Consider the following 24,638-nt stretch of genomic DNA (forward strand, 5'->3'; position numbering starts at 1 on the left):
AGATCTTTAGGGTAGATGTTAGCAAACTCTTTCAGGCTGAGCCCCGTGGGTTCGCCAACAAATGAAGGTGAAGCCAAAATAGCCCCTTCAGGCTACTCGCAGGGAGGTAGGTAGGCAAAAGAAAAAAAAATGAAGTTCGTGGCCCTTTTACGTTTCGTGACGCGGTCACGGTCGAAAGTTCTATTGGTTTCACTTAGTATTAATTGTATATTGATATTGAATAAGCTTGATGTTTCTGTATCACTACCTAGTATAAAACAAAGTCGCTTTCTCTGTCCCTATATCTGTCCCTGTGTATGCTTAAATTTTTAAAACTACGTAACGGATTTTGATGCGGTTTTTTTTAATAGATAGAGTGATTGAAAAGGAAGGTTTATATGTATAATAACATCCATTAAATAGTGGAGAAATCAATAATAAATTACAGTTTCCGAAGCGAAGCGAGGGCGGATCGCTAGTAATATATAAGCAGTACTCACGTGTTCATCCAACGAGTACGTTAGCTCGCCATCGTCGTACAAAACGAACCATCTCCGCTGCCATCTCTGTAACAAAAGAAAAAACAATTAACGAAATCTTTCACTAACGTCTCGGCTTAAGAAGGTCGGATGTCGGTTTTCATGAAACCGCTTCTTTACAATTTGTATGTACTGGTGGTAGGACCTCTTGTGAGTCCGCGCGGATAGGTACCACCACCTTGTCTATTTCTGCCGTGAAGCAGTAATACGTTTCGGTTTGAAGGGTGGGGCAGCCGTTGTAACTATACTGAGATCTTAGAACTTATATCTCAAGGCGGGTGGCGCATTTACGTTGTAGATGTCTATGGGCTCCAGTAACCACTTAACACCAGGTGGGCTGTGAGCTCGTACATACATCCAAGCCATAAAAAAAAATTTGTCTCTTTTATCTATCTCTCTTTCAATATGTCAAAGTGTATTTGAAACTTTTTGATAAAAAGGGCCTTTTTTCTGAGCGGGAATTACACAACTGCACAATTATTCTAACTCTAAATATTATTCCCGTATATAGTTTGAAATTGATCTGTTTGAAATAAATGGCATTAATTCGTGAATATCTTCATTTTAATACAACCAATTTAAAGGTTCAATGGTCGACCTTAGAATTCCTGAGCTTTGAGCTGGGCTCAACGGCGCACGCTAAATGTCAGATTGTATCTAATAACATTATCTATGTAATTACTATACCCATGATTATACGGTCATACGGTCAATTGACCGGCTCACTGGTACAGTAGTTAGTGCCTCTGACTGTTGAGTCGAGGGTCGTGGGTTCGATTCTCACACCGGGCAAATGTTCTTGTAATGAACAGGTTTATTTGCTCCTTTTGGGAGTGTTTATTATTTATAAATGTATATATTTTTAGCAACGGCTTAATAATTTAAATAAATAAAAAAATACAAAAGTGGGTAGGAACGATCGACACAGAATATTAAATCTTAAGACAAGTGAACGCTGCGCGCGCTGCTAGCCAAAGTGATCCGAGGTGGCGTGATATCCCCGCTGGTCGGTCGGTTGCCCCTCCAGATGACGTCATGAGTCCACGTGAGTGCTCGTCATCAATGGCTCCGCCCATCGACTTTGACTTAAGAGGAAGTCGCCTCTAATACGGCCTCTCCTGACTGGTGGACGTCCACGTTCACCTCGATGTCATGACCGTCTTCAATCTCTGACGATGCAGGACTCACTGTGTGCACAGCGTTTCTATCGGGGTGTTCTATGATATCGTCATAGAAATAGATTGTTTGCATTACCATCATGATTTTTGTATCATGAACCATTAGTAAAAGTTAGTAGTTTTTGTGAGCATTTTACATCACATTTCAGTGTGTTCATGTATAGTAGGCTCTTGTTGAGTTACGTTAGATGTACTGACGACATGGCACTGTTACCATATCGGGTGTATAATATACTGTGAGATTACTCTCACCATGTCAACCAGACTTTACAGTCTGGTACATGGCCAAGTTAACATGTCAAGCCAATACACTCGTAACGTGAACTGCGTTACCACGTCACACCTTTACGTGAACTTTGTTACCACGTTACAACATATACGTGAACTATGTTACCACGTTACAACATCTACGTGAACTATGTTACCACGTTACAACATCTACGTGAACTATGTTACCACGTTACAACATCTACGTGAACTATGTTACCACGTTACAACATCTACGTGAACTATGTTACCACGGTACAACATCTACGTGAACTATGTTACCACGTAAATCTCTGCGTGAACTATGTTACCACGGTACAACATCTACGTGAACTATGTTACCACGTCGCAAGGTTTACGTTACTCAGTAGGCATATGCACACAACTCTTACATGACCAGATTGTAGTAAACCAAAAAACTGAACCATAACAATCATTGATAACACAAGGTCAAAACACAATAATCAGAAACCATAACAACTCAGATCGTATAAAACGTTCTTGGCCTGGCTGTCAGCGCAGCTAGTGTCATTGATGCCTACCCATATTATCATTACCACAGATGATAAAACCAATACACATCACTTCACAATATAGTCAGCGACTCTCAGGTCGTTACTAGATCAACACAACAATAGTCTCCTTTGAGACCCAGGTCTTCGCTATACCACCAGCCGCCCATCGCCCTCTTGAACAACTCACAAGTGAATTGCAGTCACGACTACGGACAGGTGCGTACAGTACGACCAAATGGTGATGGTATCAGCTGTACCACTCGATGGAGGTACTCTCACCTCACTCATCACAGTCTTCTACGTTTGACTCGTCAGTAGGGCAACTTTTCTTTATGTAATCATGAGTGTTATAGGTTCTATTACCAGTTAAAGCGATCTATCTTCATTAGATCATCAAATTTTACTAACTTAGCTACTTTGCTTCTCTCTCTCTCTCTCTCTCTCTCTTTTGCTTATCGGTGTCGAAATCATTCAAACTTCTGTGAAGTCTTGCTTTAATATTTCGGGACTGAAGCATTCGGCACCAGAATCCAAATAAAAATAATTCGACTCACCAGATTGTTCTAATTTCCCAAAAATTACTCGATATTACGAATCACTGGTGACTCAACTAGTGCCTGAACCCTACGAGGACTCGGCCTAACCTGACCTCCACCAAAAATTAAATCAAATCGTGAATCTGTAGACCAGAGGGCCCATTATGCCCCGTATCATTATTAAAGTTCCGAGTTTGTCAGTCAGACCTCTGACCATCTTAAGACAGAGCAACGATCTCCTGGCGCACTCGACGTATGAGGCAAAGCAATCTGATGCTAATTGCATAGCATTATAAAGAATATTGGCATAGTCTAACTTTCGCTTTACGAAGTTACCCCACGTCCGGTCACTAGACAATCACACCTGTAACCAAGTACGCTCATCACTCTTAAGACAGCCCAAAACTCGTGACAAATACTCGGTGCCTTCCCAGTTAAGGATCTAGCCCGTTCTACTTCCTTACACAATGTGTCTATGTATTGCATGAGTTCGATCTGAATTTACGAATCTAATGGATTCGGTTAACATCCGTGCTGATGTGGTAGTTGTCTCTTTATTGTCACAGCGCGTGGTGGAACTATTTTACATCTATTCTCAAACGCGGGTACAATCGACACGGCGATGGAACAAGACGGCGTCCCGTTTACATGATCACCGACCTGGTCAGTCGGACTGTTGTCTAATTGACGTATTGATGGAGTGTGCCGACTAGTAACATTTTGAACCCTTCGAATGTTATTTCCACCCATCGAAACTGACCATTCAGTCTCGAGCATGTTCTATCGCGTCAATAAAAATAGACCGTAAGGTCGGTTGTGATAAAGTCGTTGAGCTAGTTACTTGGTGATTTATAACATTTGATAAGAGAGTATCCGACAAAAAATCTACTTCGCACCAAGAATCGATATCATTAACGCTGGGGTCAAAATTAGAAATATAAAAATTGTTCGACCTTACTTTGGACAGTGCACTTAATGCTCCGATGATCCTGTCTGTAGCGTCGTACGCGCGGGACTCTGACGGCGGCAGTGATGTGATTCCCAACGCCACCACGGGTCCGGCGCCACCACCGTCCGCGGTCGAGGGACGTGCGTCTTCTATCTGCGACCCCAGCGGGCTCGACTCACGCGCAACGTTCACATTTGAGTTTTAAGCAATTAAACGCGCCAATATTATTCCTAATTGGTCTCGAACATTCGGCGAATGTGAGCGTCCTCCTACCCTGCTTCCAGTTACACGTATATCGGTCATTACGTTGTTAATTTAATGCAAATTTTAAAAATAAACTGTACGCCAGGATAACCCAAAAGCGGATAGGGCACAAGCCCTATCCCACTTCTGATTTTAGCAACGGCTTAATAATTTAAATAAATAAAAAAATACAAAAGTGGGTAGGAACGATCGACACAGAATATTAAATCTTAAGACAAGTGAACGCTGCGCGCGCTGCTAGCCAAAGTGATCCGAGGTGGCGTGATATCCCCGCTGGTCGGTCGGTTGCCCCTCCAGACGACGTCATGAGTCCACGTGAGTGCTCGTCATCAATGGCTCCGCCCATCGACTTTGACTTAAGAGGAAGTCGCCTCTAATAATATATATATTTAAACGTATAAAAGTAAGTATATCAGTCTCTGGTTCCCTTAGTACACAGAAATTTAGGACGGGACGAACGTGTGTGACTTGTTGCAAAAAAAAAACTACAAAGAACCCTGCCATTAAATATTTAAAGTACTATAAATCGGTTAAAAGTTGTAGATATTGTTGCAAGTAAATAATTTGAAGTATATTCCCGGGTACTATACACTCATATATGCTCAGTTCGTGCAGCTATATACATATGAAGCAGTCAGCGTAAAAGGGGCCTTATATATTTCAATTTATTTAAAAGATAATAAATTTTGATGCAAAACCGGCCTATCCCTAGTTTCACCCATAGATAACAGATGACTTTGTAAGCATTATTTTTGCGCGTATTGTTTTTGCCTACGATACGAAACAGTATAAAAGTAAATTCAAACATAATTATCTCCATACTAACTATTGTAAGCTTAGGCCCATTTCGCGCTGACGGCCTCATATACAGTTTGTCTAGAGCTGCAACATTTGCACGACGTAACACGTAACATTTCAGTAAAAGTCAAACTAGCATTTTACTAACAGAGTCGTCGCTACAAAACTGAATTAAACATAAAATACATCTCGATTCACTTAACCTGTTCGACGGAACCAAAACTAGAAACTCGAATGTCTGGGGATGCTCTTGTAACTGGGACGAGCATTATCTAGGCTGCCCTTATAAGGCTGAATAAATTGTACTTAAAATTCTAAGGCGATGTCGAACATAGTTCATGAATCAGACATCGCTTATTATATGCAATTCATAAATGAGGCCATCAGCGCAAAAGTGGCCTAACCCACAATTTTTTATATTCAAGCTTTTATATGACGTATATTGGAATTTATTTAAAATACTAGCTGACCCGGCAGACTTCGTAGTGCCTCAATCGATAAATAAAAAACACATCAAGGGGACACATCTAAGGAAAAACAAAATTGTTTGTTTTTATTTAATTCCGAGCATTTTCATATTTATCTTTACCTTTTAAACCTTCTTTGGACTTCCACAAATAATTCAAAACCAAAATTAACCAAATCGGTCCAGCCGCTCTCGAGTTTTAGTGAGACCAACGAACAGCAATTCATTTTTAAATAATAAATTTTGATGCAATTCCGGCCTATCCATAGTTTCACCCATAGATAACAGATAGCTTTGTTAACATTATTTTTGCGCGTATTGTTTTTTTTGCCTACTCAAATTCAAATTCATGAAAATTCAAACCTAATTGCCTCCATACTTACTATGGTAAGTTTTTTTTTTTTTTTTTTTTTTTCCACAGGAGAAAATCGCCGGATTCCCACCCGCGCGGCAGGTGGGGTATGTGGGAGTTGAACCTCACTAAAAACTCCTGCCGCTAGGCCACTTTTGCGCTGACAGCCTCAAATGTATATGATAGTGCTACCGGGCGAGGGTGGAATTTGTTCGGTCGCAGGGATCGCGGTTGTTATTTACCGGCTTATCATTAGTACGTGAATAGTGGACGCCAATGGGAAACGGCACGATGATTGAGAATTTTTCTAATAATTTGTAAGCTCTTTGTTATGTGATGATATATCGTGATTTGTTATCACGAAGAATATGCCATACAAACTTTTAATTTTCTGTTATAATCACTGATATGGACGATATTGAAAGTTTTTAAGCTTTTATCGCGGGCTTTGAGCGCGGCGATCAAATCGAGAAATTCCGTAATGAAAATAAAACCTAATAACCCCCCACTCCGCCTACCATGTAGCTCGCGTTCAACACATTCACACGTTGCGCTTGTGTAGTGTTTGTGAATAAGCGCGCGGCGTGACGTCGCACTGCATGCGCATCATGATAAGTCTGCCCATCTCTCTCTCGCGCAGTCTAGCTTATGAGTGTGAAGGGGACAGTTCATGTTTTGCTTTTGTTAATGTTTATAAATATAGATTGGTCTTTTTTTTTCTGTTTTAATATGAATTTATTATTGTCTAATGATAATTGCATAAGTTGATAAAAAATGCTATGCAATAGCTTTACCGCGGCAGTAACCGAGTGCCACACGTGTCTTTTTTATTATTTTTTTATTGTCCTTGTAGGCAGATGAGCATACGGCCCACCTGATGGTGAGTGGTTCCCGTCGTTCATGGACGACAGCAATGCCAGGAGCAGAGCCAAGCCGCTGCCTACCAATACGTAAACTTTGGAATATCGACAATTTGATTTAAGGAAATGCGATTTTTTTTTTAAATTCATTTTAGATTATATTATTGAGAACAAGCAACAAAATTCCTTTAAGAAACATTATTAAGCTTTCTTAAAAGAATTTCGACAGAGCATATATTTAGTACAATTTCAAATATTTTAGTGTGTAAATGTATCTTTTACGTCAATTCTAGTTGCACATAGGCAGTGCGTCCTAAAAGCCATACCTTAGTCTGTTTTATTGAACAAGAAAATATCTCCGCAATTATCCTTTTATCGACTAGGGACAATCGTAAACAATAGGCCAGGGAAAGTGGGTCGCGGGCTAATGGGACACCGGCCAGCCGATACACCTCCCGATAGGGTTCCGGTCGTACCCGGACCGGACGTAAGGTCATCGGCACAATTAGCTCTCTTTCCTAAGTTTTAGAGTTAATATTCTAGATTCCATCCCGATAAGTGTAGGTAAGTAAAACTATTAACACATTAACACCACCAAGGTGAACGCAGTTACATAAATATAATTCTTTATTTTTTGTTTAAAAAAAAATTTGGCTCCAACGCCTTTTGCCAGTGTCACAGTATACACAAAAATGACAGGTGCTTAGAGAAAAAATCTAAATACAAATAAATTTGATCAGTTCTTCAATATGCGATTTATTTTTTATTTTTTATTGCTTAGATGGGTGGACGAGCTCACAGCCCACCTGGTGTTAAGTGGTTACTGGAGCCCATAGACATCCACAACGTAAATGCGCGACCCACCTTGAGATATCAGTTCTAAGGTCTCAGTATAGTTACAACGGCTGTCCCACCCTTCGAATCTGTGATTTTAAGAACAGCATTAAATATGATTGATCTAGAGCTTTGCGATAGAAAATATACCTACACATAAATAGCTTTGCAACCGTAAAGGCAGAACGTTGGTACCGCCCGGTGCAGATACGTCCTTCTACTTCTATTACGAGAAAATAAAGTTTAGGCAATGACGTTACATAATTAAGTGATCGTAAATTGTCAAAGTTATAGCTGAGTTAAACTAAAGACAAAGAAGTTTTTATTGGCCGATTAAATAATATTGATGTTATTTTTAAAAGATAGTTATTTAAAGTTTTCTGACAAACGTATCCGAATTATAGCGTTGGCGGACAATACCCATATTGTCTTCGATTTAAAGGATATTACTGCTTCTTTTGATAAGAAAGGTTATAACATTCTGTTCCGATGTTTAAAATTGAGTAAAACATTTACAGTCGCATTAAAGTCAAGATAAACGTATCTAAAACTGTCGCCATTAATTTACGAGATGAAAAATTCTATGTTCAAATTTAAAGGGATTCGGCACGTGTGTCTTAGTATCGAACCAATCGGGGCACGCGAGCGTTTCTTATCGGCCAATCACATCTAGCGTTTGATTTCGCGCCGCCGCACCGAACGATCGTAACGTACGATTATCGGATCGAATTTTCTTAATAACACGTTTATAATCGGACGGGCCGACACGGTATTTCCGCCGGTAGCTTTTTGAGCTATTTTTTTGTGGTAACACTGTTCAATTAGTAGGAATGATTCGAGTTATTCCTGATCATTGTTAGTGGAGTATTTATTGCATTATAATTAATTGTTATTGTTTTTGCAGTCAGGCTCTTTAAGTGTTTGAACCTTATTGAATACCAGATTAAGATCGTTTTCATTTAAGCTAAACAAAAATGGTTTTGAACTAGTCTAAGGCGATTTTCCTGTTGAGTTTTAGTCATTGAAGGGTTGGCGGCAGAAACAGCTTGAATTTCCGTATGTAGACGTGTGAATTTATAATTTTTCTACCTCCAGTAATGGCACCATATAAAGTCGTATATGATTTTTATTACATCACGTTCGTATACCTTCATCTTAAAGTCGATGAATCAGTTGATGCAACTACCGGAAACTTAGACATTAAGCTGGCAGCATGCATCTAGATTTATCCTTAAGTTTGCTGATCTATTGGTCTGTACATTAGGTACTCAGGAAGGTAAGTATTCAGTACTCAGAAAAACTAGTATGCGTAAGTTGTGGTAGGGTGTACCACCTTAATTATTTCTTCACATGCATTCTGTCATTCAAAGGATCGACAGCGGCTATACATTGAAATGACATATACAAGTCGTTGCAAATCAATAATGAAACTTTGAGAATCGTTGGTAAATTATACGTTTCAATAAAGTACAAAAAAAAAACACATGAATCTCAAAGTCATGTTTCAGTTTTTTATTCGGAAGGTACCAAAAAAAAATCGATTACACGATGATCGATCGACAATCGAGAACAATTCGTTTGAAGCAGTCACAACACTTGTACAGTCGTTACGATAAAGGATCTGACGTTCATTATTATTTTTTGATCGATGTAATCACACATTTCCTGAGTTGAGATGATTTAAAAATAATTAGTATCAAAAATCAGTTTTTTTCCACTATGATGGTTTATACGTGCTCACGGCCCTGTCGGTGTTAAGTCGGTTCCATAGCGAATGTCAATGCTGTCCACTATTTTGACGCGTGAGCTCATTGCATTGCTTAATAGCTGTTAGGACAGCAAAGACAGACACGATAGCGTTATATATCGATATTAAAATATCAACATTAACTATGCATTCTTTTATTAATGCATTTCACGTTTGTTACACGATGTTATTCCATGGAAATCACTCGTGAACATGTCGTGACATGGGATGCGCACCGGCATAGTAGCATCGCTTGATACGAGTACACCGGGCTTCTAATCCCTTAGACCACGGGAGCATCGACATCGATGTTTTGAGTTCCTGGATTTTAAACACAAACAGGAACCCATATGAGCCCACTGAGTTTCTTGGCGGATCTTCTCAGTCGCGTTTCCGATCCGGTGGTAGATTCTGCGAAGCACTACTCTTGCTAGGGCCAGTGTTATCAAAACTCCGGTTTGAACCCCGTGAGCTCACCTACACGTCAAGGCGAAGCTGAAATAGTCTCTCAAGGCTATAACCATAGGAAGTAAAAAAAAAACTTAAAAAAAACAAACCGTGACGTTTGCTTATACTGATAGTAAAAAAGACACCAACATCATGTGTGTCTTTTAAAAATCTTTCCGAGCAAATAGCGGTGCGTTTTGAGGAAAATTTAAAAGGTCATATGCGCTTGTTATGATTTTTTTTATTGTTTAGATGGGTAGACGATCTCAAGGCCAACTTTGTGTTAAGTGGTCGCCGTACGTAAACCTAAATGCCGCCACTCACCTTGTGTCATGAGTTCTAAAGTCTGAGTTTTTACAGTACAACGGCTGTCTTACCCTTCAAACCGAAATGCATAACTGCTTCAAGGAGGAAATACGACAGGGTGATGGTACGATGCCCTACCACCATTAAAGTATGAACGGCTACTCATGTAATAATGCGAAATATAATGTAATAGTCTTCAGTGGACCCTCAAGCTATAAAATAAAATCTATATATTATATGTGAAGCAAAAACTTTGTATCCCTTTTTACGAAAGTTGTGCGGACGGAGGAGTATGAAATTTCTCACACTTATAGAGAATATAGAGAAGGACTGCAGAATGTTAATTTTTTAATTATGCTTTAGAAATACATTAAATCAATAAAAAATGTTTATTGTCAAACTTTTGATATCGTTTAAAGTCTGTGGTCAAATTGAGAATAGATTAATTTGTTTGTCTTAGCGAAATCTGTGATTATAGAACTATACATTATAGTGTTTGACAATAGAACCATAATAATCTTCAAACTTTCAATTAATTATAGTCGAATTTTGACTACCAGGGGGATTACTAGTTTTAATTAGATGTGTAGATGTCATATTAATTTATGAAATATTTAGTCAAAATTGAAAGTATTTTGATAAGGATCTGAACTCACGACCTAGTAATATAGAAACCAAACATTCGATCACTAAGCCACGTTTTGATCCTATTACTGTAATGGCATATTAAGACTTCATTACGACACTTAGCAAACTTATTGCACATACGACAGTTTCTCGTATTTATCAAAATGATCCTTATAGCTCTAAGGATTAGGCCTAGATTACTATAATATAATAGCACAGATGTTATCAGAGCTTCTATGCGGCGTGTGTTGACTATCAATGGCAAAATCGGGTTGTCACATTCGTTTAAAATAAAATGCTGACGAAATATAAATATAATGTTCCGCGACCACCAAAAGTAGAAAAGATTTCAGTAATTGACGGCTCTCGTTTTGAAAATCAGTTCTTTGAATATATTCAAAAGAAACAGAATACATATTTCAAATTTTCATTAATTTCCGATGGGAATTGAATAAGACTTCAGTGGACTCTTTGGAATGAAACCGAGAAGCCATGTCCAGCGGTTTTCTTTCATTTTCCAATATCTATACCTACACAAATACTAAAAGATTATTATTTTTTACCTATTCGCTAGTAGCCTAAGCGGCTATACTATTCACGGACTGGAAGGTTAATAATAATAATAAGCCACAATTTTTACAGAATTTTTTAAACTTCTTTTTTATTCTTTATTAGATCCATACACCTATTAGGTTAACTCGGCTCTTTTAAACCTGAAAAAACACTAAATACCGCAAAAAACAAAATTCAGCTGACATCGCTAGGCGCCTTCCAACAAGTCCTTTTGACTTCTGTGAAATTTTGCCGTTGGTGACATGTTATTTCTCAAATATTAATTTCCTTTTTCTATTTACAAGCACCTCTTTGATGGAGCCTTGCATTTTTGAAGCAAACCAAATCAAATTGGTGTCCACTAGCGTATATAAAAACGCAGTCGACATTAAATAAAAGTGAGTGGATCCAACTATTGTGTGACCTCGACACCGCGTGACCCCTCGTGCCCTGCTGGATAAACACTATTTATTTAATACAGTAATTCGTTACGGGCAATTTTTGAGATATTTCATTTTTAGTTTTACAAGCTAGGTTTTGCAATATCGATTAGGCGCTACCTTAATCTTTCGGTACAGGGTTGTCAGAATTAAATTGTCTAGACATATTTCAGAAAATGCTTTCGAATTTAGGATATTTTTATAAATAGTTAAAGGATGTGTATTTAAAATGCTAATGTATCAATATATTAAAATAATGTATGTTAAATTAACAATTAAATAAGAAGTGTTAAATTTTATCAAAATCATATGTAGTTCGAAGAACAAAGTTAAGGTTTAGTCCAGACTTCATTATTTCTTTAGTTTTCAAAAATTTTATTGGTTCAAATGACTAGGGTCAATCATTGCGCATGAATTTTCATTTGCGAATAAATTTGTAGAATGTTCATTCGTTTAGTTTACGGGGTTCGAGAACAAATGAAGACTCCCTAGATTCATTTACATGCCTTTGGATGTTAGTTCGGACGTGCTCGCATGATAAGGCTGTATCTTCAAAACATTACATCAGGTTTTTGAGTCACTGTGTTAGTTTTCTTAGTGAAAAAGTACATTTCCCAATTTATTTCATACGTAGAGATAGTATTAACATAGAATTAGCACAATATTAGGTATCTTTTTTTACCTGTCATCCCTGTAAATATTTCGTAAGATGAAATAAGAAATTGTCCGCACGTAGCCCTCGTGAAGTCAACTTGGAATATCAATCGATTCGTAATGATTAAGAAACTGAATCGTAAAAATCGGGCGCATCGCGATTTCAAGTAGATGTTATTGGTTTTAAAAAGATTTCTTTCCCGGAAATCGAAGGTCGAGTGTCACAATGACAGAAGTGCGAGACGTGTCACCGTCACCATCTTTTCTTTTTTCTATATGGCAATAGTTTTAACTTTATGCCAGTTTCAAATAAAACACCGTTGTTTTAGTATGCAAAAGGTCAAATGTCGATGACCTATCTCTTCGTTTTCTAGCATCTTTCTGTTTTGAAAGGTATCTGCAAATCATGTTCGCCACGATTATTTTTGTTTACATTCAATAAGTGGAAATTACACATATATAATAATGCACTATGTAAAAATACACTTACCTAATCAATATTTTTTTTATAAATACAAAAGTGTATATTTTTTTTGGTCTCTTTTCCATGCAGCTTGCTTCAAGTTTTTTGTCAAGCTGGGCCACCAAGTGCATTCCTATTATTTAGGTTGAAAAAAAATATATGTAAGATATTCTCATCAGCATGTGGGTACTAATTAGCTAATTTGAAGACGATGACATGTGGACCTCTATGTAGCCCATGACCCCAAGTTGAAATGATAGAATAAATAAAGTTTTTAATGAAAATTAAACATTTAATTCAAATAACACACGAAGCAAGTAATTCATTTAGCTGCTGTTGAGAAACTCGCAGTAATCGAGAATAAAAAGTGTGTTATTACATTCATATACGCAAAATCAATTAATCAATTGAATCGACCTCAAGAAGTTGTGTAAACAAATGAGCACGCGAACATTTAGCATTAAAGTTAAACAAGAATTATTTATAGTACACGAAAACAATGTACGTTGCGAAGATTGTTAGTTACAATGTTTTCGTCATTCCGCGTGAACGTCGTGACGCAACGAGACACAAGCACGGGAATGTACAGCAGGCATGTCGATCGATTCAATATTACTTTATTGGCTGTGGTCATGTTGAAATATGGGTGAGGTTCTGGTGTTCGAATTAATAACCTACGTTTTATTGGGTTCGTCTGATCTGAAATATTATTTTTAATTTTTATATTTTTTATTAAAATAGCACAACGGATTTTTACGGAAATGTCACGATAAATAATAACATTTGCGGAGGCAACATTTGTGGATATATAATACAAGAATGTTGTGCTTTAATGTGAGAGAATTTGATTGTTTTCGATTTAAATTTGTTTTACTTAAATTGATTGCGGGGCGCACATTCAAATCAGCATCGAAGATTCCATCAATACATCGCCTTTGGAATTGAAGTGGCTTAAATAATTTTTTTATTGCTTAGTTGGTTGGACGAGCTCACAGCCCACCTGGTGTTAAGTGGTTACTGGAGCCCATAGACATCTACAACGTAAATACGCCACCCATCTTGAGATATAAGTTCTAAGGTCTCAAGTATTATAACAACGGCAATATTACAACGGCTGCCCTACCCTTCAAGCCGAAACGAATTACTGCTTCACGGCAGAAATAGGCAGGGTGGTGGTACCTACCCGCGCGGACTCACAAGAGGTCCTACCACCAGTAATAACAGAAGATTTTATGAAAACGAGATCTATACATACTTCGAACGACTTATAAAAATGTATTCTATCAGTTTATAAAAATAAACAGTCTCTTTTAGTCTAGAAAAGGACAAACATTCTCTTTCCGTCTCTTTTAAATCAAGCAGATAATATTTACTGTTAAAGTTTTAAACTCCAAAAACAAAAAATACAATTCTTCAATTACATTTTTGGATTTTACCAACAATTATGGATTTTTGATTAAACCACTTCAATTCTAAAGGTGCGATATCTTTCTACCGTTTTAGCATACGTGCATTGCGGACTCAAGTACAGCGTGTAATGGTCGATTTTAGAATACAATTGAGGCTTAGACCTCACGACTCACGTCGACGTTCACGCGGCCACGTCGATCGGTCCTGTGACGTAGCCATCATATTGAGGCAACAGAGTACACAATGCTTTCTTTGCTATTTGCATTGGCGGTAACGTTGATATGTCGCAATCTATCGAAACATCGCAACGTGGTCGCTCAAATGTCAAAACGCGACCTGCGTGTCAATTTGAACAGGGACGCGGTTGAGAGGAATAAAAATATATTTGAAAAAAAAATATACAAACCTGTCTTGTCTTTCCATTGCCTTTATACATAATTAAACCTAATTTTTTAAATATGTAGACTGACTGGGTGGTGCAATAGTTAGCGCACCTGTCTGATGCGCTAAGGGTCGTGGGTTCGATTCCCGCAACGAGCAAACATTCGTGTGATGAACAAGTTTGTTTGCTAGTTGTCTGGATGTTTTTATCCGTTTATGTATGTATATAAATAAACGCATATAAATATGTATGTCCCATAACACAGGGAATCCTAATTTAGGACCGAATGACCTTGCGTGATTTGTTCCCTATTATTTATTTATTATCTTAACAAAGCTTGTTTTTTTTTAAATAACCAAATATTTGTTTTTTTTTTCGAATGATTTGCAAGTCACGTAAGACAGTAGACGCGTTATCATTATGCAGAAAAAACACAGATTACATTTAACGTAACATTAATTGATCGTGGCACGCTGTGATGTGATCCGTCAAATCTCGGATGTGGTCACGTCGACGGGCCGGTTTACGCATCGTGTCGGTTCAATGAACGTGCCCTATGTATTCAAAGTGACACCGTGTGTCAATTTCATTAAAAATTGACTTGATATTAGCCTCTACATATATATCTATAGGCTGCTTAGACTTAACATCGAACTTAATAAATAAAAAGAAATAAATAAAAATTTTGAAAAAACTAACAAAATACGTTTTTAAAGAAAATCCAACTAAAAAATAGAAAATGAATTTTAATAAATTTGAATTAAAAATAGTGTAAGAAAAAATTATTTTATTGTAATAAAAGCGTGGGGTGCATGGTATCAGTAGTTATAAATATTTTATGAACAGATATGAGTAGAAGGGTTCTTTTGATAATATCCTGAAAAGCACAACCTATTTTTTTAGTTGGATTTTCTATAAAAGCGTATTTTGTTAGTTTTTTTAAACTACCTATATTATTTATTTTTCATTTTTTAATTTTTAGTTGGATTTCAATTTTTTCAATTATTTTTTTTAATATTGAATTGTCATCGGTCCTTAATAAGTATACCAAATTTCGAGTTAATTCGACGTTTTGAAGGGGATCACAATCATATTCAAAGATTCCGTTACAAACATACATACGTCTGAAGCTAATAAAAGCGTATTAAAAACATGACAAAAATGTATAGCGATCACATTGCCAAATTATACAGAAAAGACAAGATTCTGTTGAGGATCTTATAATGAGAACCAATGCGCCAAACGCAACGGGGATCTTACAACCTCTATGTATGTTATGACATGAAGTACAATCTGCAGTAATGAACGAAATACCCCAATTATCGCAAAGCTAAATTGAAAACTCGCCTATGTTTACAAAAGAATAACCGATAAATTATCTTATTATTAAATTATTACTCTAGTACAGTACGAATAAACTGTATTTCGCAACACAAACCTCGCTGTAATTAAAATGTAATTAGTTTTATTTCTTTAATGTTCTTATAAACTGACCATTTATCTTGTGGACTAATCGCGTTTACCTTTCAATTACAGAAATGTATGTTTATTAATTTTAATATTTCGGTACATTAGTCGATTGGATTGGATAAAATTTAACGCCTAGATTGGCAGCTAATGTGGTTAAAGTAGGAGAGACCAGATAAAACGAACGACAACAATTAATATACGGTGTATTTCGACTAGTATCCTACTAGTATATTCCGAAACAATTAGTAGGAAACGGATTGCCGCAGAAGTCGTGACAAGTTCAAACTCAGATGCTTAGATGTTGTAGTACAGGATCTCAAAGGAATTGGTGTCAAAATCTGGAAGGAGAAAGCCATGAATAAAAGAGTCTAAAGACACATAGTGGATTAAGCAAAGGCCTATTTTGGGCTATAGGGCCAAAGATGAGAGTAGTGTATTATTAGCCGATAGAATCACTCCGATTTTATTAATAGATGTGCGGAAATGTCACAAAATCGAGCAAAGCGATTTTAGTAGGAACTATATCAATAAAATCAATTTTATTCAGGTGCTGCTCGTATGCTGGTAAATTTTGCAAAAACGAATAACCACTTCATAATTAAACATGATCAATATAAGTCGAGCTCTCATTCCAAGCAAATTCATATTATTTATTTCAAATAAATTTTGGGATGTTGAAATCCCATTAATGAAATATGTAGATTCGTAAGCCTTGTTTTTTTTATAAAATTGAACCACAACCTCTATACATCATTATATGTAACTGATATTTAAAAAAAAACTGCACATTCGCGAAATTCAAAATAGTTACATTATAGGGAACGAGAGAGGAGGGAAGGAAAGATCCTTTCAGACCGAAAGCTATGATAAAGCAAAGCTAAGACACATAAGCTAAGCCAGCTGTAGATAAACTAGCGAAAGGCAACTAAGCAAAAGTCAAGTTGAAGTTGTTCAAGTAGTTCAGTTTGTTCCCAAAAAGCGCAAAAGAGGGGTGACAGATAAGGCAGAAAAGACTTAACTTATTTTTTTTTTTTTTTTTTTATTGCCCTTGTAGGCAGACGAGCATACGGCCCACCTGATGGTGAGTGGTTACCGTTGCCCATGGACTTTAGCAATGCCAGGGGCAGAGCCAAGCCGCTGCCTACCGCATCCTACCTTAGCTCACATAGCAAACCAACCTACCTACCTTAGCTCACATAGCAAAGGAACCACAGACACAACTTACTTAGATTGACATGGTTTGGCTAGTTCACGTCTTTACCAACCATATAAGCTAAGCTGAACCAACTTAGTGTAGCTTGTGCTTTTGCAACTTGCTTTAATCGCCGGTAGAAACACAGTCCGAATGCTGTTGCCCGGAAATTATTCATTTGTATAATTATCATGTAAATATTATTTATCAGCCCGATTTAGGATTTTCCCAATTCCTTCTGTAATATTTATAGTTACTACTACCTCTTTTTCTCGAATGCAAAAAGAAAATATAATTAACGTTAAGTTGTTAAACTCTGTAGATAATTTAAAATAATATATCACATCACGTTTCATAACTAAGTTCGTTTGATAAGATTTTATATTGAAAAATTTACGTACTTTTGAATTGTCATAATTTAGTGAAAAAAGTAATTATATATAACGTATTAAAATTAGTAAAATCTGAATACGCGTGCAGATGAATCACGTAAGAAAACAAACATACACGTAACGTAACATACATACACATACACACTCAATTTTACATATTCTTAGTTGCAAAAAAAAAATCGATATTGCTAAATAATATATGTTTGAAACGATAACATCAATCACATCACTAACACGAACGTTAGGAACACCGACATATTGCGGCTTGCGCAACCACAGACAGACAGACCCGTCGACGCCGTCGCTTGATTGATTAAAAAGCGCTCTCCCATTGTCTCGGAGCTAAAGGTTACCTTTGATTACGGGGATTTTAGATCATGTACCGCTTAACAAGAAATGTCAGGTAATCTAACACATGTCATGTCGGGGCCGCTGACTTTTAGACGTGTGGGTGTATTAAAAATTCGTCGCTAAAATTATATTGGTTGGTAATGATAGTCAAAGCGTTGACCGATGTTCCCCCTATTGGACACGGATTTGGAATGAATAGGGATCGACAGCAAGATGATGTTTCACCGATCGTGTTTTCTTACTCGGCAGCCCGATGGTTTAAATGTGGGAAAATTGAATAACGAACCAAGATATTTACTTCGGTTACCGCGAGTCAGAAACATCTATATACGTGAAGCAAAAACTTTGTATCCCTTTTTACGAAAATTGCGCGGACGGAGGAGTATGAAATTTTCCACGCTTATAGAGAATATAAAGAAGAAGTGCACAATACTAATATTTTTTTTAAAATAATGCATAAAAGATACATTAAATCAATAAAAAAAACATTACACACACTACAAACCATGTATTTGACGCACACACGCATACATACTATTTATTGTCAAACTTTTGTTTTTGACGTCTGTGGTCAAATTGAGAATAGATTAAATATTGTTTGTCTTTGTTAACATTTTTTATAGTGTAGTCTTGGCGAAATTTGTGATTATAGAAGTATAAAATACAATCGTAATAGTGTACAAACTTACAATTCCAATTAATTATAGTCGAATTTCGACTACTGCGGGACCTCTAGTAAATGTAATTACACATTTACGGCCTTATCTTCATCAATACTTTTTTTTACTTATTGCTTAGATGGGTAGACGAGACGGGCTCATAGCCCATCCGGTGTATTCGAAATGTCGAAATTAATACAACGATAGTAAAAAAAACCTGCGAATAAATGATAAAAGTAGTTTGAATTTTATAATTATCGACTAATATAATTATCAGATTATTTTATATTAATTTGATATTAAATTTATAATTATTCGTTATCGAAACATAATTAGTGCGAATTCATGTTTTTTTTTCCTGTTAAACTATATTCTATGATATCTACCGTTGAAAAGGCAATGAATGGCGAAATTTTGCCTGAATGTGTTTCGATAAATGTATGCACATAAACATGTACACAACATATATATGTACATACATAAAATTTACCCAAATATCTTTAATGTATTTCGAATTTCAAAATCTGAAAGTACGTGTGCATATTTTGCTATTTATTTTATCCATATTAGATAGGTAGTTAGGGTATTATCAGCGAATTTCCCACTAGCATTGGAATTGAAGAGAACATTATATTAGTCGGGGTTCAGGATTATATGGCTGAAGATTTAGATCAATAACTTGAAATAAATACACAAACTAGGCAGAAACATTATTGAAATCCTGTTCCCAAATCTACGTTCCACATCTTCTAGACATCCAGCGTAACAAATCCTCGGGAGGCTTCACGTCAAAACGCTCCGTAAATTTAGACAATGGCCATTACAATACAAAGATACATTGTAATCTTGTCCAGCGCGCTTGGTAATTAGCGGCCTCGGGGGCCGAAGACCTGTATAGCTTCAATGACGAGATCGAAACACCGAAACGTATACAATGAACTGCGCAAAAACGAAACGACAATGACCACAGGACGTTACCCTGGCGCTTACGTCGTTTACGATATACACATTAATTTCTCCATAATGCGAATGTTATGGGTATGGAAAGCATACAAAACGGTGCAACACGAACGTCGGATAGTCAAAAGCTAATTTTGCCTAAGCTAATTGGTGGTGGAAACTTTTTATGTCCCATTTTTTAATTGAAAAACCAGTGTATGTGACATGTTTCCTTCTTACACTCACAATCTGTTCTCGAATTACTATTTACTACTGCGGCTTTTAAAAGACGTGGTTAAAATGTCAAATTGTCTTGTATAAAAGTCTATTCCAACCTTCCAATTGGAACGCAAGAGTGCTTTGGAGCAGATATGGACAGGATGGCGGTACATGTACGTGTATGTTTCAACGCGGCGTCATAATATCACGTATATAAATAACCCTTTTAAAGGTTGGTCGATTTCTTGAGTTACCGTATGAACGTATTGAACAGCCAACAGAAAGTTAATCACAACCGGTGGCCAGATAATAACCTAATATCTCTAAAGCCCGGACCAGTTTTTTTAAAAGGATTACTGACCATTCCAAAAGTAAAATGCCGAAAGGATAATACGAAAGTTTTTAAGGACGACAAAGAAAAATAAGCCGATTTATCTATAGCTTATCATTATCAGCTCTACCCACCCTCTAGAAATACGAGGCTTCAGACCGGTTTCTGTTGCGGGGAAAAGTTTTTAAAAAGACACTCAACAAGATAATTGTTGATACTACAACATTCCAATTGTGTTTGACGAAGAATTCGGACGTTTGGACTTACTCGATTCGTCACTTAGGAGAGAACAAGTTTAGTGTTGATTTAAAAATGAACGGACCACACAAATTATTGTCTGAGGATAATGAAGTAACGAAACATTAAACGAGCAATAAGTCAAAGATTCCAACTTCTAATATCCTAGATAAACGAGTCGTATAGAATTTAACAATAAGTTAATAACAATATAGGACCTTATTAATAATTTAATGTAGTTTAACAATATTATTTGGACCTTAATGAAGTAAAATTTGGCTCAATTTAAGAGGTACTTACTTTTTTGTAATATGATAGTGTAGCGGCAATATTATGCTTATAATATCCACATATAAGCGTATAGCGCTTTAATGCTATATTACAAAACTATCAATCAAATCCAGTAAATTAATGTACAATTTATCAAAATTTTTACAACCGCTTCGAGCATCACAAATTTAACTTGGTATTTTTCATAACCGTAGCCCGTAAAAGCGCCAATTACACAGAACGCTTCCGAGAAATGCAGGAATCTTAACTACCACGTGTCGAATAAAAAGAGGATCGATACTCGGGAAGACGCGTCCAAATTGGCCCTCAGAATGATGGGGCCAAGTGCTAAGGAACCCATCATCTCGGTAGCCGAATGCGAACAAAAAATATATACTATGGACTTATCGAATCTTTTCACTGCCGCATTGATGGAAATAAAAATAAAAACTTAGTATTTTATGGACGCTATCAGCGTTCGTTGTTTAAAATTAATTAATTATTTTGTGTGCTCGCAGTTTGATCGTAAAAATCTTGTATTAATATTGTCATTATGTTCAATTTTAACTTTAAATCAAAAAATTAAAGTTCAAGGGAGTTTGTAACGTCTAAAAGGTACTTGTCTAATTTTAATTGGGCAGGTCAAAATGCAAGATTGGATTACCAAATAGGCTGCACCGTCTAACTCCAAGCAGATTTATTAAGTAAATTATGGTAATAACATCTATGGCCATACTCAATAGTTCGTTTCTTGAATTCTTTAAGTTAGTATCATTAGTATTATTTAGTGAACGAACACATATGCTTTCATATGCCTTCTAATTTTGTGCATTGACCTTAAGGCTGGGGTTTTACTGAGCGCGAGATTATATAGGATTCACAATTTGATTTTAAACATTGATGCCGATAAAGTTTTTGAAATATTATGAATGAAACTGATTTTTTATATCTGTTTTTTTTTTCACTTTTTTGAGCATTATATTAATTTTGTGTTTTTTCTTTCTTTACATGCATAGTTGGACAGCGAACAGTGAATAGCTTTGAACCGGCGGCTATGCTACCGGGCTATGATATAAAAATACACCGGACGCAGTGACGATGTAAAAACGTCACGAAAATACAAATTGTCTTGCTTTTTCTAGGGCTAGTGTTAGCAAAGTCGCCGGGTTGAGCCCTGTAAACTCGCTCACAGGACCGGTGAAACTAGGATAAGCTCTGAGGCATAGGTATGAACAAAAATTGTCATATCTATTATTTAAATAAAAACTCCTTTTGACTATGTCTTAAGCGGGGCGAGCGCGTGTTGCACTTAACATAATGTAAAACGCTAATCGCTGGCACCACAACTCGATCTCTACATGGTCAGTCACTTTTTATTATCTCGCTCTTGATAAATGGCCAGTATTCTTACGATTGTGTTTTTGTGAGCGCACACCATGAATTCAGACTGGCTCGTGCCAATGTCTGGGCCGTGAAGACTTATTTAATGAAATATTCGACATGGGTAGGTGGACATTGACGAATTTATAGAGGGGTTAATTTTTTGGTATTTATCGAAAGACATTTTGCGTAAAATTAGGAAAAAGCAAATTAATCACACATTTAGGGTTATTTATATACTACATTAATAATATGCCGACCTTAGTTGAATTAAAACAATAAAAAAAAGTAATTATGGTTCGTAGTCATTCGAATTTCAAATTCCAATTTCAATTTGGGGCTCTAACTTGAATAATTATAATCATAAAGTTTTAGATTTAGATTTTAGATTTAATCTAGCCTAATTGTTAGGGCTAGCAGGCTAGCAAGAGCTTTCAATTATAAATTTAAACGGCAACACGTAATTTAATTCGAATAAAATCAAAGTTATAAAACATTTTGACATAAGCTTGATCAGAAACTATGACGGTGAAAGCCAATGAATGAGCATTAACGAAATAATTGGTCCTCCAAACGTGATCTTGTGTTTCAAAATGATTACTGCACATCGCGTGCTCAGATGTGAATAATTATTTCATAGAGTCTATAAAAATTAGAAGGGGCAGGTGGAACAGGTAGCCTACGAGAATTCGCGTGATTTTGTAGAAATCTAAAGTGAAATTTCGTTGATTAGCCCACGAAGCGATTAGCTGTTATGGGTGTTTTGGCAAAGTTTTGATGAATTTTCTAGTTGATTGACCCCGACAACAGTTTAGCAATTTGATTGCGATGGCGATTTTTATGTGAATAACGGTTTGGTTCACTTTGAACGAGGATAAAGTTTTATATTCGTTTTTTTTTCCGATTTAATGATACGAATAGACTTATGAGTTTAAATCTACTTTTCTATAAATTGTGTGATAAATATAGTGCTTTCTACATATTTTATTGCTTAGATGGGTGGACGAGTTCACAGCCCATCTGGTGTTAAGTGGTTACTGGATCCTATAGACATCTACAATGTTAATGCGCCACCCGCTTTGAGATACAAGTTCTAAGATCTCAAGTTTAGTTACAACGGCTGCCCCACCCTTTAAACCGAAACGCATTACTGCTTCACGGCAGAAATAGGCAGGGTAGTGGTACCTATCCGTGCGAGTCACAAGATTTCCTACCACCAATACAAAATACAAGTATACAAGCTTTCATGTATTTTTTTTTTTTATATTCTGTGCATTATATTAGTATCGCAAGATTGAGGTGACAAGAATATTCATTAGATTTAATTACATTTTTTTTTTGTTAAGCGTAGATATCTTTCCATTTATTGTTCTATGTTTCGGTCTTCTTTGTTGTTATAATGAAGGGTTCATATTAAATCAATGTCAGAACCCCATTTAAGGTCGCATCCTCGGCACTTACAGCATCAGCCAACCGATCAATCACCGGAGATACGGATGCCAACGGAATCAAAACGATTTTGAGTCTATAAATTAGTTTTGTGTGTGACCATATTACTTTTTCTATAATAGTATTAGCACATTTCGTCAAAAGATTGACCGGATTTTATTTTAGCGGACACCTGTAGTTAGGTGCTTGTCTGAAATGGCAGTAAAGGTAAGACTACAATTTTATTCGACATACAATCAGTAGTTCTTATTTATCAAAGACTAGCGACCCGCCCTCGCTTCGCTTCGGAAACATTAAAACAAACATGAAACCAAAAAAAAAAAAAAATTTTTTTTTTAAAAATGTAGCCTATGTTCATCAGGGACAATGTCGGCTTCTAATGGAAAAAGAATTTTTCAAATCGGTCCAGTAGTTTCGGAGCCTATTCGAAACAAACAAACAAACAAATCTTTCCTCTTTATAATATTAGTATAGATAGTATAGACTAGCTGTACCCGTCCGCTTCGCTGAGCATTTAAAATTAACATTATTATTTCTCACCCCAACAAGGATTCTCATTATTAACGCCCCCGCAGCTGGTGTAGGGAGTCCAACACTCATATAAATATTAGCCTATCCATTAAGTACATGTATTTTTACATGGATACCAAGTTTCAAGTCAATCGGATGCACGGTTCAGTAGTTATAACGGAACATCCGTAAAAAACCACTGTCGATTTATATATTTAGTATAGATATTCAAACTGTTCTCTCACCTATACCTAACATTTTAATTTGCTTTTAGAAACATCCCCGTGTCTACATCGGGCAGTGAGTCCATCAATTTCGCAGATAAGCCAGCTTCTACATTACGTGGACCACACCGCGACGTGGTTTTGTTTTACCTGTATAACCAACAATCTTAATGGATGAGTTCAGAGAAATGAATAATTGGTTCGGGTTTGAACATATTATGATTTTTTTTTCGTCCTCTTTCAATTGTTCGATGTGTTATTATTTGGTCGTTAAAGCGTAAATGGAATTTTGTATCTAAATTAAATTTAAATAACATATATCTGTTTTAAGTAATTATGTTTCGAATGAAATCGTTAGATGCACTAGCGAGAGAAGGCCTCGATAAAACAGATTAAACTCTGGTTGGCTGCGTTGCCCTCAATCGCCGGACCTCTGGTTTTTTTTTGGAT

The 24,638-nt window shown here is 36.5% G+C and overlaps 1 protein-coding gene across 1 annotated transcript in view; it reads right to left on the reverse strand.

Annotated features, from left to right (window-relative positions):
- osp (myosin phosphatase Rho interacting protein outspread) overlaps positions 1–24,638 on the reverse strand; it is a 309,866-nt gene that overhangs the window by 85,684 nt on the left and 199,544 nt on the right. Inside the window, 1 exon segment of the mRNA XM_089730127.1 lies at positions 480–545. Coding sequence (XP_089586253.1) covers positions 480–545 — 66 coding nt within the window.

Source organism: Bombyx mandarina, chromosome 10 (assembly GCF_030267445.1).
Source record: "Bombyx mandarina strain Sakado chromosome 10, ASM3026744v2".
In the NCBI taxonomy this organism is placed as follows: domain Eukaryota; kingdom Metazoa; phylum Arthropoda; class Insecta; order Lepidoptera; family Bombycidae; genus Bombyx; species Bombyx mandarina.